Source organism: Galeopterus variegatus, unplaced genomic scaffold (assembly GCF_000696425.1).
Source record: "Galeopterus variegatus unplaced genomic scaffold, G_variegatus-3.0.2 Scaffold361, whole genome shotgun sequence".
NCBI classification, from domain to species: Eukaryota; Metazoa; Chordata; class Mammalia; order Dermoptera; family Cynocephalidae; genus Galeopterus; species Galeopterus variegatus.
Window position 1 is genome coordinate 308,651 of NW_007726472.1, and position 16,831 is coordinate 325,481.

A 16,831-nucleotide genomic window follows, 5' to 3' on the forward strand; every position below is an offset into this window, starting at 1 on the left:
CAGTGATAGAAGTCTCACATCCATCTTACATTTTTGTTGGGATTACCAGAAGGAATCAGCACAAGAAATCTGAACATGAAGAAAAACCAGTATGGTTTTCTGCATCCTGCCCATGCACCTCAGAGCTCTTATTGGATTGGGCAGCGTAATCCAAGGAGTAGGTGAAAAGCAATGACATTGCGACTAAATTTCTTTGACAGTGATTTACGAGGCACTTGTGTCCTTCGCCTCAGTTTCCTTAGGGGTAAAATAAGAAGGCTTATATAATTTTACCAGCTGCATATCTCTTGGGTGCTCTGTAAACTAATTACTTAATGTTTATACGGTGTTTGGAAGGTGTGAAGCACTAACAATGAATCATTATTCAAGCAATAAAATATTATAGTGAAAACATCAAGAAGGCTTTGGAACAGATGGTAGGAAACCAATTGCATTTCATTTTATATACAATATGTGTAAATCATATTTATTGCACAAAGCATGAGTTACCTGAAACTTTGTTAGTAACATAGTAGGTCAAGGCAAGTCTCTGACATGTCTCTTTCCCTTCTTCCTCTCCTCTTTCCATCTCTTTTTCCATTACTTCCTCCCATAAATTTTGAGGAGCAACTAGATTGATTAAGGGGTCCAGAAGAAAACCATCCTAAATCTTCCTCTTCTATTTTCAAGGCCAAGATGCCAAAAGGGCTCACTGCCAGGAGCAAACCCCAGCTCAGTAGTGGAGATGTGGCTTCCCTTCTGTGATACAGTGATATAGTAAGAAATATATATTTGGTCTCTATCCCTGGTTCCTAGCACAGAGTTCCCCAAACCCTTGGAATTTCTGAGTGATGGAGTGATAGGAGCATCTTTTGTTATTCAAAATAAGCTCCTTGCAATTATACCTGTTTATGCTAAAGAGGTGACTCTGGGTGCTAGACACCAGAAAAACCAAGGCATGATGAGAGGGTTGAAACTTTCAGTTCTACTCCCAGACTTCTGGAAAGAAGAGAGGAGCTGGAGAATGAGTTCAAACACCAAAGGCCAATGATGTACTCAGTCACACCTGTATAATGAAGCCTCCATAAAATCCCCTGTTTTGGGATTCAGAGAGCTTCCAGGTTGGGGGCTGCTGAGCACACTGAGGTGCTTGGAAGGTGGGGCACCTGAAGAAGATGGCCTCCCACATGACTTGCCAATGCATCTCTTCTGTTTGGCTGTTCCTCAGTGACATCCTCTGTAATAAATTGGTAATAGTAAAGCATTTCCTTGAGTTTTGTGAGCTGTTCCAGCAAATTATCAAACCCAAGGAGGGGTATGTGGACGCCCATGATTTACAGCAGGTCCGTCAGAAGTATGGGAGGCTGCGGACCTGCAATTGGCATCTAATACGGGAGCAGTCTTGTGGGACAGCTCTTAACGTGTGAGATCTGATGCTAACTCCAAGTAGATGGTGTCAGAATTGAATTGGATTGGAGAACACCTAGCTGGTGTCAGAGAATGGGCTGGTGTGGGGAACCACACCCCCATTTGGTGACAGAAGTGTTCTGTGGGTAGAAACAGATCATGATCTCTTTCATGTCATCACCTTTAACAATCTTTTATTAGTGGGGATTATTTTTTTCCGTGATTTTTTTTACTGGTATAGAAAATTATTTTTTCCTTCCAAGGTTGAAAAGACACAAGATCAGCTTTAGTTTATTCTCTTTGTAAATATTAACTAGCTCTTCCTGCATGTATGTGTCTCTGCTTTCTGGCATACATTACCCTCTATGGTCCTAGAGAGTAATAGTCACTGCTGTTGTTCTCAGAAAAATAGCAACATAATAAAAGCTGTCAGCATAATAAACATGCAACAAAGGACAACCAAATTTGAGGCACCTCATTTTATTATTCAATGGAAAATAAACCTGCTGAAAGGATTTAGCAGTTCAGTAGTTCATTGGCAATGCAGAACAAGCACGTGCAGTAAAGTACAAAAAGGAAAGAAAAATCCTCCCTAGGTCTTATACATGCTAATTAAGAGAGTAAGATGCTGTGTGCGGACAATTCAAAGAACAGCAGCCAGGGCTTTCTCTGATAAATATGCTAAGAAGGGAAAAGATTATCAGACACAGCTTTCATCTTTTCTGCTGACCCAGAAAATACAGGAGATAGACCGTTCTGAGGAGCACAGGAACTCTGGGGTTACCTTCTCTTCCTTCCTATATATTTCTGAGGCCTTCAAATTATGAATTCAGGGTAAAGCCATGACGAGGTCCTCCCAGCACTGGGGGAAATCATTATGGTTACAGTGGCCTGGGTCACCTCCTGGTGCTGAGCAGGGGTTTATGTCCCCTAAGCCCCTGGCAGGCTTTGATCAAGGCCACACGATGTGGCTGCAGGATGTATCTACTTGCTCAGGCTGTTCTGTGCCTGGAAAAGACAGGGACCTCCAGATCATGACAGCTGAGGAAGTGAGTTTCTGCGAGTCATGCCAGGTTATCAGGCGCTCTGCAGCAGCAGTCTGTGCTGTTCGTCTGCTAGCGCTGACATAAAGGCTTTTAGGAAAGGAAGCGACACATCTTGAGTAGGTCCACAGGGCTCAAAAGGAACGTTTAATGTGATGCTTTAAATTCATCTTTTTTTTCGCTTTGGAACAGTACCCTAAAATAGATTTTTTTCCCCCCACTTACCTACAGATATCATTTTCTGCTTCCTCTAATCCAAACTGATTGTCAAACGCAAGCTGTATCCTTGTTTTCTCCTGGGAATGGAGCCGCCAGGTCAGAAGCAGATTCCTGGGGTAGCTGTTCGGGAAGCGAGGACTCTGCACATGGCCGTTTCCTGTCACCTGGATGGTTTCATCTCTTCGGTACAAGTCTGTGAGGTGATTGCTCTCTGTTAGTAGTCACAACTTGTAGAAATTAGTATGTTGTTCCAATTACAGGAAAGCAAAAACAGAACAGTTTATAACACGTCACATTTCAAAGCACGTCTTGATTTTGTTTAGAAACATATGACCAAATGGTAGCCTTCCAGTTAAACCAACATTTATTTCTTCTATTATTCCCACCTCCCCAAATTCTTCATAAATCTGCCTAATACTTTGTACTCTGGGGACTCTTTTATGTAATTCTTGACAAGCAAAAATTAACAATTTTCTCAGAATTCAAGTTCATTTAGATTGGAATTAAAATCAGCAAATAATTTCAAATAGTTCATTCTTCCTCTTTTCCATGAAATACGAATAAACAATTTTTGTTATTATACTGACAGTGTCACAGTGTATCTCTAGTGACTATCATGGGAGGTACTCAATAAATATTGTTGAATAAATAAACAAGTGAGTGAAAACTAAATGAAAAAGACTCTAATGGTGTTCAATGACCATTTGTTTTATATTCAAATGACATTTTTCCCAGTGTGTTTCTCCACCATAAAAATCACAATTTTTTTTTTTTATCCACTTTGGTTTTCTGTGACTTAAACAGGTCTAATTTTTATTGTATTGTCTGTATCCTGGCTTCCTGGGAGGGAGAGTCTAAACTCTGGCAATTCTTCAAGTGATAGAGATGTCTTTGTTATTTGTGGTGGGCCCCAGGAATACATCTGAATTTATGCTAATGAGGTGATTCACTATGGGACCATAGATGGTTTCAGGGTGGGGACTCACCATGCCAGAAAGACCAACCATTTGACTAAAGGGTCATGTGATATCAGCCTGACCTCCCAATCTCTGGGGATTGAAGCAGGTTGGAGATTGAGTCCAAACACATTGACAGTGATTCAGTCACTCATGCCTGCGTAATGAAATCCCAATAAAAACTCTGTACACCAAGGCTGGGGTAAGCTTCCTGGCTGATGACACACATGGATCTGCCAGGTGAGTGACATGTCCTGAGAACATAGAAGCTTCATGCTTGAGATCCTCCCAGATCTCACCCTATGTTTCTCTTTATTTGTATTCTCATAATTTGTATTCTTTAACAAAACTTTAATTGTAAGTTAAGTGCTTTCCTAAGTTCTGTGAATTGTTCTAGCAAATTATCAAACCTAAGAGGTTTGTGGGGGGGACCCTCAAATTTTTAGCCAGTTGGTCAGAAGTGCATGTGGCCTGGGGTCCCCCAGACTTGCAGCTGGCGTCTGAAGCGAGTGCAGTCTTGTGGGGCTTGTGCCCCTAACCTGTGAAATTTGACCGAACTCTGTGTAGTTTGCATCAGAATTCCATTGTACAGTGGATTCCTTTTTCATATCTCCCAATATTCAGAGTTCTTTGCATTTTCAATTTTGGCTTTTTAGACTCCGCCATAAACAGACCTCCAGCTGCAGTCTATTTGTGTTCTTCCACAGAGAGTTTACTTTGAGGCCTGTAATTCAGTGAGCCTGGTCAGGGGGGCTAAACTTGCTGGTGGAAACCACTGTAAGGTAGGGCTGCTGAGAGTGGCTGTTAAAGCTTCCAAAATAAGAGAGAGAAGATGAACAGGAACTGGTGCGTGAAATACAAAAGCCTCTCTCTTTCATAGATGTTTCTGTGCATATGGGAATGTAAACTGTCTTTTTTTGACTCATCCATTGTTTAATGTGTTGCTGCTTATCCAGCTAGACTTTATGTGGGAGAGGGTCCTAGGAAGGGCAGTGGGTAGTTGAAAGAGCCAATGTCCCCACTGGACAAGAGCCCTGGCTCTTCAGTCTTGTTCCCACCTCCAGCCAACACAGCAACCAGATGACCTCCTGGGAGCCAAATAACATTTTTGCCAGTTGACCCTTTACTCTTCTGTTTCCTTGACATTATGCTAAAAATGTAGGTATGAAAATTAATGTCTGCTCATTTTGCCATAAGGGGCTTTTAGGAAGGGCGTCTGAAGGCTATTTCCTATGTTGATTGATGTGAGCTATCAGTCAACAATTATTAAGTGCAGGATCTATTCATAATGTATTGTGGTATTTTCAAGCCTTCTATCTATTGTATTTTCAAGCCTTGTATCTGTGGTGAGAGTATTACTCTTGCAATTTTTGCCATATCATCTTACCTCTACTACTACAATTTGCTTAACATTTCTCTGTAAACTAATATTTTAATCAAAAGCAAATTTATTCTAAAATAACTTTATACCAATAATGTAATAACGTATTAATACCAGTAACATAGATACTATTTGTATCTAGTCCCACATATAGAAGATAACCGTAAATCCAAGTATATAACCATTAAATTTTAAGCTATCTATCTCAGGTATTCAGATTCTACATTTGCATTCAGGAATTCTGTGGCACATTTTTCTTTTTTTTCTTTCAGTGATTCTATGTGTAACACTCAGTGGTTCTATGTATTCTTTCTTTACTGTTCCAGATGCTGTGCTAGATTTGTGTATAGTTTAAGAATATTTAAAGAATGGTTCCCATCTTCTCACACCTGGAAACCAAAGTTGATGCATACCGCATACGTGTCAACGAGGCGCAAAGGAATATTAGGTGCTGAGTGTCAAGGCAGTGGTTGCTCAGAGCTGGGAACAAAGGGCTAACATGAACATGAGGTGCGTCCATGGGATCAGAGCAGAGTCCACGTGGAACCCACGTGGGACACATAGGGGGCTACAGGCTTTCGAGGCATCCGATGAAAGCATTTGAAAGCCAGACTGATGAATCTGCACTTGATATGGGTAGAAACAGGAGAGCCTGGAATGGGTAAATGGCTAGTTGGAAGGAAGAAGGGCTGTTGGTGCTACAAAAGAAGGGCAGGAAATGTGCCTGCAGTGGGGACTAGGAGGTAGTGGCTGCGGTCACAATGGTTCTGACCTGGAAGGGCAGGTAGCAGTGAGGCCACATCAGGGGAAGACACCAAAAGGAGACTTAAGAAACTGGTGCACAGGGATTTGTCAGTGGTAGCGACAACATGCTAAGCCCAGGGACTGGGCCCCGTGTGGTTTAATGATGCACAGGAGTGCTGCGGGAATAAATGTTTCTGAAGAAATGCAAGTTTGGTGTTGGGGTGATGATGAGGAATTCAAGTGGAAATACTAGCAGGCTTTTGGGGTTATGGGCTAGAGCTGAGATGGGAGAACAGAACCGATGTGAGACCTCAGCTCAAAGAGGGAAGAGGAAGTCTTGGGGATCACTGAGAGCTTGAGGAAGTGTCCTGAGAAGGGAGGGTGAAGCTTGGTGCTGGCTGACATGCCCATGAGGGGCAGGTGACAGACCGAGAGCCTGGGAAATCAGAGAAGCAATGGCTGGGAGGGAAGCCGTGTCTAAGTCAGGCTGCCCAGGAAAGGGGCCATTTCAAGGGCAGAGTGGTCAATGATGTCAAATGCAGAAGCAAGGCCGGGGACAAGAGACAGAGAAAAGACCACAGAACTCGGCAATAACAAAGTCAATGGCATCTTTTAAGTAAGAAAGAGATCTTTGTTTTTTCTAAAACATCCTGAAGGTTTAGATTGTCTGAAAGGGACTAACTCTGGTTGTAAATAAAATTCCGATTATATGTTTAAGGAGGCTGTGGAGGAGGTGAAGAGAGGGGTTTTCCTTCTTATGTAGTTTGATTAAGGTAATACTTGTTTCCAATTTTATAAATTTACCACAGACCTATGCTGTACTATGTTGAACTAGAGGTGGAAAATCCTGTTTTTCTAATTTATTTTTCCTTAAAGACAAAATTCTGCCAGCATATACATATACACAAACTAAATATGGATAACACCAAACACTTCTACAGGCCTTATTTTGAAGGCATTGTTCTCAGCACTTTGCATGTGTCATTTATAGTCTAATCATTTTATGTGTATGACCTCCTGTGTGTGTGTGCACACATGTGCACATATGGGGACACATATACTTACAGCCACTCTCTGAGATAGGTAGTATTATTACCAACATTTGATAGATGAAGATTCTGGGGAACAGAGAGGTCAAGTAACTTGTTCAGTGTCACAGAGCTAGTGAAGGGTGGAGTCAGAATACAAACCTAGGCAATCTGGCCCCAGAATTGATGCTCTTAGCCACTGTGCTGTAAAAGGTGTTCCTCCCTCTCAGTCTGAGTTTGTGAGAGGCAATTTTATACTCTTTGTTATCTGTAATCCACTTTGACTTTTGAATCACATTGTTTACATATAATGTATAACTTTATGCCAACTCAGGGCTATTCTCAGCAGAAGAGTTAAAATGAATTATAGATACAGAGAATAACCTATCAGGTTAAACCTCAGATAACTACCAAAGTATTATATACAAAGTCACATTTCTGAACAAAGGCATTCACTTTGGTGTTCTAATAATTGCTAACATTTATGGAGCAATTATTAAGTGAGGCACTCCAATAAGTGGTTTAAAACCACTGTTTTATTAATCCTCACAATAACCCTATGCAACTGGTAATATCCCCACTTTACAGAGGAAGTTCAGGAAGTTTAAGAAACTTGTGACCTCAGGGCACGAAGCCAGTGGTGGAATCAAGATTTGACCCTAGGCAGTCTACTTTCAGAGCACACAAGCTTAACCAGAGCACTGTATTAGCTGTTAAATCACACAGATAGTAAATAAATCACTTTTCATAGGTAGGGAATAATTTCTATGTATGTTTATCTGGAATGAATACTAAGTTTATTTTGCATTTTAATACAGAAGGAGGTACATATCCTCATAAACTCTGAGCTATGCATTTGACTTTTAAGAAAGGCCAATTAAAACGGAGAATAAAAAAAGCCAATATATTATATTCATCTATTCTGTCCCCAGCCCTTTAACAAATTTGGCTCACCCAACCAAGTATCCCAGGAGCTCATGAAAAATCAGTGCAGGGACTCCAACTTGTCTCTGGAATTCATCTAGACCATTGGTTCTCAAAGTGTGAACCCAGACCAACATCACTGGCACCACCTAGGAGCTTGTTTAAAAGGCAGATTACCATCCCAGACCTACAGAAGCAGAAATCCTGGGGGTAGAGCCAGCATTATGTACGAATTGTATGTCAATAAGCCCTCCAGGTGATTCTGATGCACCCTAGACTTTGAGAACCCTGACCACCTCACACTTTCTACTATCTTGCTTCTTATTTTCAACTTCCCCGGTTCTTCCACCTCCTTGCTTTGACTCCATACCTCACATGTGGTTTTTCATCTCACCTCCTTGATCGATGACCTGTCTTGGACTCGTTTTCCTGTCTTTGACCTCGGAACCTCCTTCAAGACATCATTTCTGGTACACAATGATCTAAGGCAAGAGACTACATATCTGTGTGCACTTGGCACTGTGCAGCTGAGGCTCATCCCTTATCTCAACTTTCCCCATTCATGGAAAAGTCATCCCTGATCCCAGTATATGTATTTGCTGATCCATAGTCACCTAATAATGATTAAGGAGAAATGAAGCTATCAATAATGGTAATACTTTTATTTTTTCTGCTAGAACATATTATTTATGACAACATCAGATAGAAAGGGAAAATGCTCAGTTGTTGAAATAGGTATTAAAATATTTGATCAATGATTCTATAGGAACAAACATCTAGTTGCAGATGTGCCACCTCACACAAATTCAGTGGAACAGTGCAGACACACCCATTTGCCCCACTGTCCCCATAAGACAGCCAGGAACAAATGGTATGACTGATAGTCACAAACCCTATATTCTTCAGCTACAAGCCAAATGCAAAGCATAGTTTTAGAGTCAAGAAATTCCCAACTTGCAAAGGGATGTATTATAAAATTTTATTTGTGAAATGGCTGTTTTATGATCATACAATATGTCATAGAAACAACATTTGCCCAGAATGTAGCTAAACAATATGTGAACCATACAGTTCCATTTCTGCTGCTAAACAATCACAATAAGCTCACTTAATTTGCAATACAGTTTATAAACATCCATTTTGTAAGTCCATCGTAAAAATAAATAGGAAGTAAATATCATTGCTTTCATTCTTTTTTTATTTTTATTTTTTTTATTACCTTAACAGGTAAGAAAACCAATAGAGAGAAGTTAAAGTGATTTGTGGCGAGAGGAAAGAATGGTATATATAAGAGCTGGGTTTTCAATTCAGCTCTACCATGTTCTAGACCTGGTAACTTTCCCCAGTGCTAAAACAGCAGTATTAGATGCACCATGTCATCTTTCTAGCTTCTGTTTGCTAAACTAATACTTGAGGGGGCTGGATAATGTGGCATTTAAAATTCTTTTCAGGTTGAAATGACATGACACCTCAACAGTTTTCTTTCAAGGGACAGACTTGCCAGTGGTCTGACCACAGCTAACAGGCAAGATAGAAGCAACAATGGGCAGACACTTTTGCCATCTGAAAATGATATTACCTATAATTGTATACTATAATCTAAAATAAGAGTATGGATGGATGATTTCGACAAGTTGTTCAAACACATATTGTTTACTTATTAACTAGAAAAGTGTCCCAGGCACATAATTAGCCATTTACCAATCCATTTGTGCTGAACACACTATGGAGGAAATACATCTTTTAATGTAGAAACAATGTATTCTATCTTTTGCTCTCTTTAAAACAAAAGACTTCTCTCTGAAGCTGGCTAGGTATAAGAGAGAAAAACTGAAGATACTCAAAGGTGCTTTATAATTCCTTTGGAAGTTTCATAGGAAAGTGAAAAAAAAAATCATATTGCAGAAAGTTAAAGCCCTGAGGGAAAGGACCATTTCTCGTTCATTTTGGTAACCCCAGTACCTTTCCAGTCTGAGCATCTGGAGATAACTCAAAATATATTTGTTAAATACATTCATAGATGAATAGTCACTGCAAATAATGCATATTCAGAGTTCTTAAAAACTGAAAGACATTTTGAAGTAAGAAAACAAGTAAAATGCAGTTTTATCAGCAATAAAACTGTAAAATGCCCCAAATATTTTATTTCTAAGAAATTCAACATCAGTGTAGCTGGTGGGCCTGACATTGTGAGGACACATTTAACATGAACATTAAAGGATTATTTTCGGAGAGTTTTATTGAAATGATCCTGCTTGCTGTCTAGTTTAGATATTAATTTTGAAATGAATACCTCTTATTCTGACCTAGATCCATCAAGTAACCTACAAGTTGTACCAGAGTCAGAGTCAGGCCCTCCCACACTTTAAAAAGTTGTGATCCAGAAAGAAAAGAAAAGAAAGTCTGGAATAAAAGTAAGAGGCTTTGCTGTTATACAAGTATTTGGGGACAGCTTTCAGATTTATTAAGCAATATATGAAATCAGGTGACTAACTAGATCTCACAGGTTTTCATCCTATGCAATCATCTCATCTAGAATAGCAAGCTCACCAAGAGGAATCAAAAATCGGTTCTGTGCTTTGCAAATGTATTATTATTATTATTACTAATTAACCACCTCAAATAATTTCTGCACGCTCTCTCAACAAATAATAACATAGTATAGAAAAGCATCCCAGGGCACAAAATAGTACCTTCATTGGTGAGACATGGTGCAGTGTGTTGCTGAAGAGGCAAAAAAGAAACAAGGGAGAGATGGAGAGTATAAAAGAGAGTAGGAAGTTCCTAATTTAAAAATGAATAGGTCGATTTGTAGAACAGACCCTAAAATACATAATTGGTATTAAATTGAATTTAATTAGATAACTTTCCATAAATTACCTTCTAACTTAAAAAATACAGGGTTGGATCCTCACCATGTGAACTGATAAAGGTGAAAATTAGACTTTAACAATTTTAGTTTAAAAATCAGCATGAAAGCTTTTTCAAAAGTTTTTTCTCTCAGTGTTTGCTAAGGCACTGAAGCTTGCAATCAGTGAACTAAATTCCTCCTGGGGCTATGAATGGGACAATCTTCATTAAGGAATTTTTGGTTAACACATGTTCCTAGTGAGAGCCACTCTTCCAAATGCCCACATCAGCTTTCTATAAACAACATCCACCTGCGCTCCATCTACGGCCTACCTTTAAGAAATTCAAGAGCAAAGCTCATTCAACGTCAGACATTTATTTAGGATTCTTCAGCAGAGATTTTTCTAAGAACTCAGTAGTTCTCAGGAAGAACGGAGTTGGTAATTTGCCCGTTCCATATCTTTTTTTTTTAAAATTACAGTTCCTTTTGGCATAAACCAAGGTGTTAATGTTTTATAAACAAACTTGATCACAGTAACAATCTGTAGACAATGTTTTTGGAGAGTAATTACTTGTTTATTCCCTGAGCTCAAAATCATTCCTCAAGAATCTGAACCCCCCAAAAAAAAAAAAAAAAAAAAAAAAAAAAAAAAGTACTGTATAATCCTTTTGAACATTTGCCAGAACAGTCACCAGGAGAGTAGTAATGCCTGAAGTACTATGCTGATTAGTTTTCCTCACCTCACTAGATCTTTTAATGTACACGGATTTGTTTTGTTATCATACAGCAGTGAGAAATCATATTGTTTCCTTCGAAATACCTTGTATTTTATACATAGGTTTTACAGTGATTATAAAATTATATTAAATTGGAAATAATTGACCTTCCTGGAATAATTTTTAGTCTATTTTTAGAAAATTAAAATCTGGGTAAATAAAGATTGACCTAGAATATCCATGCTCTATTTTATCACGTTATGGCAGTTCATATTAACTCATTCTCTGATAATTTTTTTTCTTCTACTGTAGTCTTATCATGTTGTGATATTGTCATTTACATGTTAAGGATATGAAAACAATGAAACAATAACATTCAGAATTACAGTAAATGGGAAATGGAAATGTTGGCTGTCATGACAAAATATCATAGAGTCAAAGGCTTCTGAATAGAGGGAGCCTTTCAATTGTACTAACTTAACACCCCAAACAACAAGACAACCATAATGACAAAAATATTTGCTTTAACCACTGCCAACATAGCCTAGAGATACAGAAGATAACAGGCAAAACAGAGAGAAAAGTCTTACCCAGGAGTAAAACTGGATTAAGCATTTTTTTAAATATAATATTTATTATAAGAAAACCAACATTCTTAAAAATATTGTCAAGAAAGACTATTTAAAGTGTGAACTTTAAGCATTCACAGAGAATGAAGATTTGCTGGTATTATTTTACAGGGTAAATTTCAGGAGGAAGTAATCAATCCAGTAAAGCTGATGTGGGATTGAACAATGTGAAACAGAGAAGATAATTACGAGATATCCTAATGATTAAAAAGTTGACCTCCATGGACAAACACAAAAGCATTTTCTTAGTCACTTCTGACCAAAGGACGCACCAATTCCTAGAAAAAAACTGGGAGTTAATAAAAGAACTATGTGGCTTATTATTCATGATGTGTATATATCTAAGTCTGTATTTAATATGTACATTAGTTACATATCATATAATAAATACATTATGTATATTTAGAACTAAATTAAATGTTTATTAAAATTTTCATTTAGTGCTGTTATGGATTCAGTCATTTTTCAATACCAATTTCACTGAATTCCAAAATACTTTTTTCACATTTTAATACCTTAAATTAGAGAAATATGGTGATTTATTATTAAAAGTAACTGTCCAGTTGTTAGGAAGAGGAGCAAGTTGGGACATGTTTTCATAGCTTTTTGGTGTGTAATATTGTTGTATGTGAACTTAGCTTAGGAGATAATTGTTCATCTGATTTTGACCTCAGAGATTTTACTTGGTAGTACAATACATGGATGAATTATAACATATTTGGATATCTGTCACTTGTAATGCTGTACAATGATGGAGCATGAAAATAAAAAAAGTCTTTATGCAGATAGATGAGTATGAAAAAGAGATAAAAATGTAAATATACTAAAAGATGAGAGAAATTACATCACAATCACATTCGCTGGTAGAGAAATAATCAAGTGCTTTATGGGATTAAAGCTGGGAAGTTGTAATATACAAGCAAAACTGTATTTTGATTTGTCACTGATGCTCTGGAAAATAAACTCCCTGCCTACCTCAGAAAATAAAATTAAAAGCAATAGAAATTACAAAATATCTCAAAATAGGTAATTGCTGTGAGATTAATATCAATAATTCATACACTGTGTTGGTGCTAAATATCCACCTATCAAAAAGCTGGTGAGTTTCAAGAGAATTACTTAATGTCTAGTGATATGTAACTCAAGTAAGACAAATAAGATGCAATTAATTATATAGAAAATGCAGATGAATTCTCAGCATTCCTTGATATTCCTTAAAATTCTTTTCTAAAAGAGCTAAGCTAAGCAAATCAAGATTACACATACTGGTTATGAAAAAGGTCATATAATCTTGAAGCTATGTATCAATACTGAAGGACAGAAATGATTTAGAAGACTTTTGGAGCTCAGTGTGGAAAAGGCTTGGATTAGGACTTTTGCTGGGATAATGAAATAAAAGAGATTATACTTTTTCTGGATAAATGCATGCTATTATAATTTTATTAAAAAGAGTTCTGTGTGCTTGTAATGCAGATCTTTTTTTCTTCTCCAAACTATTACTAAATCAATGCTAGGTTATAGAAAGGATGGTGTTTTATAATGAAACAAGCCTTTTGCCTCCTTGTCAATTTTCATGCTAAAAAATCTCTTCAATTTTGTTATCTGGATAGCTGAGCCACCTCCACAGACTCTTCCCTTGGACTATCTACACTGATGGAGTGGTATTAGTCAGGAGAGGGTAGGTTGTACTAGCCTGAATCTCAATGGTTTTAACAATGGAGTTTTATTTTTTGTTCATGCTACATGCCCACTTTGAGTTGGTGGGGCTTTGCTTTCTGTTTTCCCACCCTGGGACCCAGGCTAATGAGGTTTTACCATCATCATATTAGGAGTCATGGCGCAGGAAACCAGGAGATGAATTAATTGCCCATTGGTTTTTAAACTCTTATGGTTACATTTTACTGGCTTAAGAAAATCAAATGGCCAGACCTAACTTCCAACAGAGTAGGTGCCTGGAAGTCAAGGAGAATTGGAAACTGGTCAACAGTTAAATAGTGACTACTGCAGTGGTGTACTTGCTTCCATACACTGAAGTGTAAGATGTGACTTAGCTTTCTGTTTTCCAATGGGTAGCATGATCTATCCATATATCAAGTAACATCTCATTGTTATTTTACTTAAATCATGCAATGGTGGTGGGAGAGATGGTCAAGAGAGAAACAGAGGCAGAAGATTCATGGATGAAGACTTGATGACTACAGAGGAAGAAAAATTACGCTGAGGTGCCAGAAAAATATTTGAATAAGTGATACTGATTTTCTTTAAAACTTGTCTTGCTGGGGATGGCAAATAGATTTTACCAAGTAAATAAACTCAGATAGTGATGGTTTCCTGCAGCATCTTCTTAAGAAGGATTCTGAGCCTGTGTCTACGTTAAATGAGAAAAAAATGGAAATGATTAATTAACAATGTCTAGCACGGGCCCTGAAAAATAGAAACAGAGCATGTTTTTTACGTTCATTTATATCACGACTGAATCATATTCTGTCTCCTTGTTATTGTATATTTTTGTTTTCCTCTTATCTGTTCAACAAGATTGTAAATTTCTAGATAGCCATATTGTTCACAGTAGGTACTTAATTACTTATTGAATGAATATTTGTTTGGAAGTAACACAGAAAAACTGGGTGGTATACTTATCTAGAAACAAAGAAATCTCTGGACAAATTAAATTTATATTTACATATTCTTCAGAATCTCTGAGAATATTAAATTAAAATAATAATTTTGTTATAATAATAACAAAAGCTAATATTTACTAAATACATTCCAGGCACTATGATAAGTATTTAATGTTTATTGATCCATTTGAAGCTCAAAGCAACCCTATGTATTTGTCCTCATTATTACCAATCATTCAGAAACAGGAAGTAATTTCAAGTAGTAGAAATCTGATTTCTGAAACCGATTAGGCAGATCAAGGTGGGAAGAACTGAAAAAATGAGGTTCATATTTACTGGATTTTATCCTTCTCCTCATCTCAATACTTTATACAACTGGTTGTGCTAGTGCTGGTCGACACACAGAGACAAGGTTATCTATGATTCTAGTATATTAATGACAATCTGATAATCTCTTACATAACCAGAAGAAAAGAAATTTGAAGTTATTTTTTGGGATAAGACCCAAAGTAGTCCATCACTCTATCAGCATTTACTGAGATCTTATAGGGTGTCTGGTGGAAATCAGGACCTGCATTTTGATAGTGGAATAAATTCATGCTTTCATCTTAAGTATGATGCTATTAGGTAGAATGGGCAAGTTTTTGTTTCTTTTGTTGCTATTAATTCTGCAAAGGAAAAGATAGAACTTCCTATTCCCATCAGCTGAAGGCTTTGAGGATATTGCCAGTCTATCTGTCGCTCCAAACTCTGTTAATATACTATTTTTTATTTAATTTATAAACCATGAGTACTTGCTTTTAAACCTTAGTAGATTTTATTCTGAAGCACATTCAATAAAATTCTAAGTTTTAAATTGATTTAGAGTTGCTAATTTTCTGTGAGATTGCTACAGATGCCATGCTATGAGAAACCAGCAAGTGAAACAGGATTCTTTTTTCTTCGTAGATTGACAGGTTACTGCTTGAAAAAGAAATGCAGATTTTGTTTATTCTCAAGGGGTCTCAGGTGAGAACAAAGATACATTTTAAGTTAATCTGAGAAAAGGAACAATTTCAGAGAAAAGAAGAATTACAGGTCATCTTTTTTAGTACTTCAAAAGAAAAAAAAGTAAAGACAGCATTGCCTTAGCATCCAGAATACAAAAAAAGCATTTTAAAGCACCTGTGCATATAGGAAAATCATCTATTTCACAATTCCCTTAAATGATGCACTATGTTCAAAAGCATGATTTTCTAACGAGTACATGTCTCTGTATTAGACCTAGTAACTACATACTGAATAAAACAGGGTTTTGGGTAAGTATGAAAACTGAATAAATTAAAAAGTACCAGAGTATTAGTATGCATTATACTCTTCAGAATGGCATATTTCACCAAATCATAATATTGTGTGAGAGTTTTGCATGGTTGTCCAATTTAGCTACTCACATATTTTTCCATTTCTGTTTTCACTTTTGGTTAAAAACAGAGACACAGACAACCCCTTCATGCATACAAAGAGCTCACATGAAAAAACATTGAATACTAGCTGGTTTTTACTATCAATTTCAAGTTTGTTCTACAGAGCACAAAGCCCCAATAGAAACACATTCTCTCTCGATTTATCAATTTTCAAAGTGTAGTAAGCTCTCAAGGGCCAATTGTTGAATAAATCCTTCTGAAATTTTGCAGAGGGAGAGGCCCTTTACTTTATGTGTGCAGCACCATGATATTTAATCAATCCACTGATCATGTAGGTTAGTTTTGGCTGTAAGTAACAGATGACTTTAAGTAAACTCAAAGTAACTTTAACAATAAGAAAAACATGTCATCTCACATATGAAATCTGGAGGCAAAACTCTTTCAGATTTGGTTAATTCAGGGCTTTGTGATGTAGTCATGCCCTTTCCATCTTTCTGTTCTGACATCCTGAGTGTGTTGGCTGCTCTCCTCAAAACATAACAGCAGCTCCAGCTATCTCCTCACAGTGTTGGATTCAGAAGCCAAAGAAAAGGCTTTTCTCGGGCTGGCTGGTTAGCTCAGTTGGTTAGAGCAGTGTTGTAACATGAAGGTTAAGGGTTTGGATTCCTGTACCCGTCAGCTGCCAAAAAAAAAAAAGGCTTTTCTCCACATGACTTTTAGAAGGTGGAACCATTCTGAAATACTCATCCCCACTCTGTCTCCCTGGGCAGAATCTGGGCACATTCCCAGGTCTGTGCCAGTTCTGGCAAAGGGAATGAAGCTTCCAAGACTGACTCAGATACACAAAATGCACTTGCTGGGCTGGGGGAAGCTGCACCTTTGCTGAAGCCCATGTCCACCCACCAGGGTTCTGTTAGTAAGAAAAGAGAA

General features: G+C 37.6%; 1 protein-coding gene across 2 annotated transcripts in view; it reads right to left on the minus strand.

Moving 5' to 3' along the window:
- The window catches only part of PDGFD (platelet derived growth factor D), a 230,312-nt gene that overhangs the window by 76,297 nt on the left and 137,184 nt on the right, over nucleotides 1-16,831 (minus strand). The window contains exon 2 of one of the 2 annotated variants that reach the window (XM_008567982.1): nucleotides 2,655-2,859. In XM_008567982.1, coding sequence (XP_008566204.1) covers nucleotides 2,655-2,859 — 205 coding nt within the window. The remainder of the gene's footprint in view (nucleotides 1-2,654; nucleotides 2,860-16,831) is intronic. The other variant, XM_008567983.1, reaches the window with a different exon arrangement.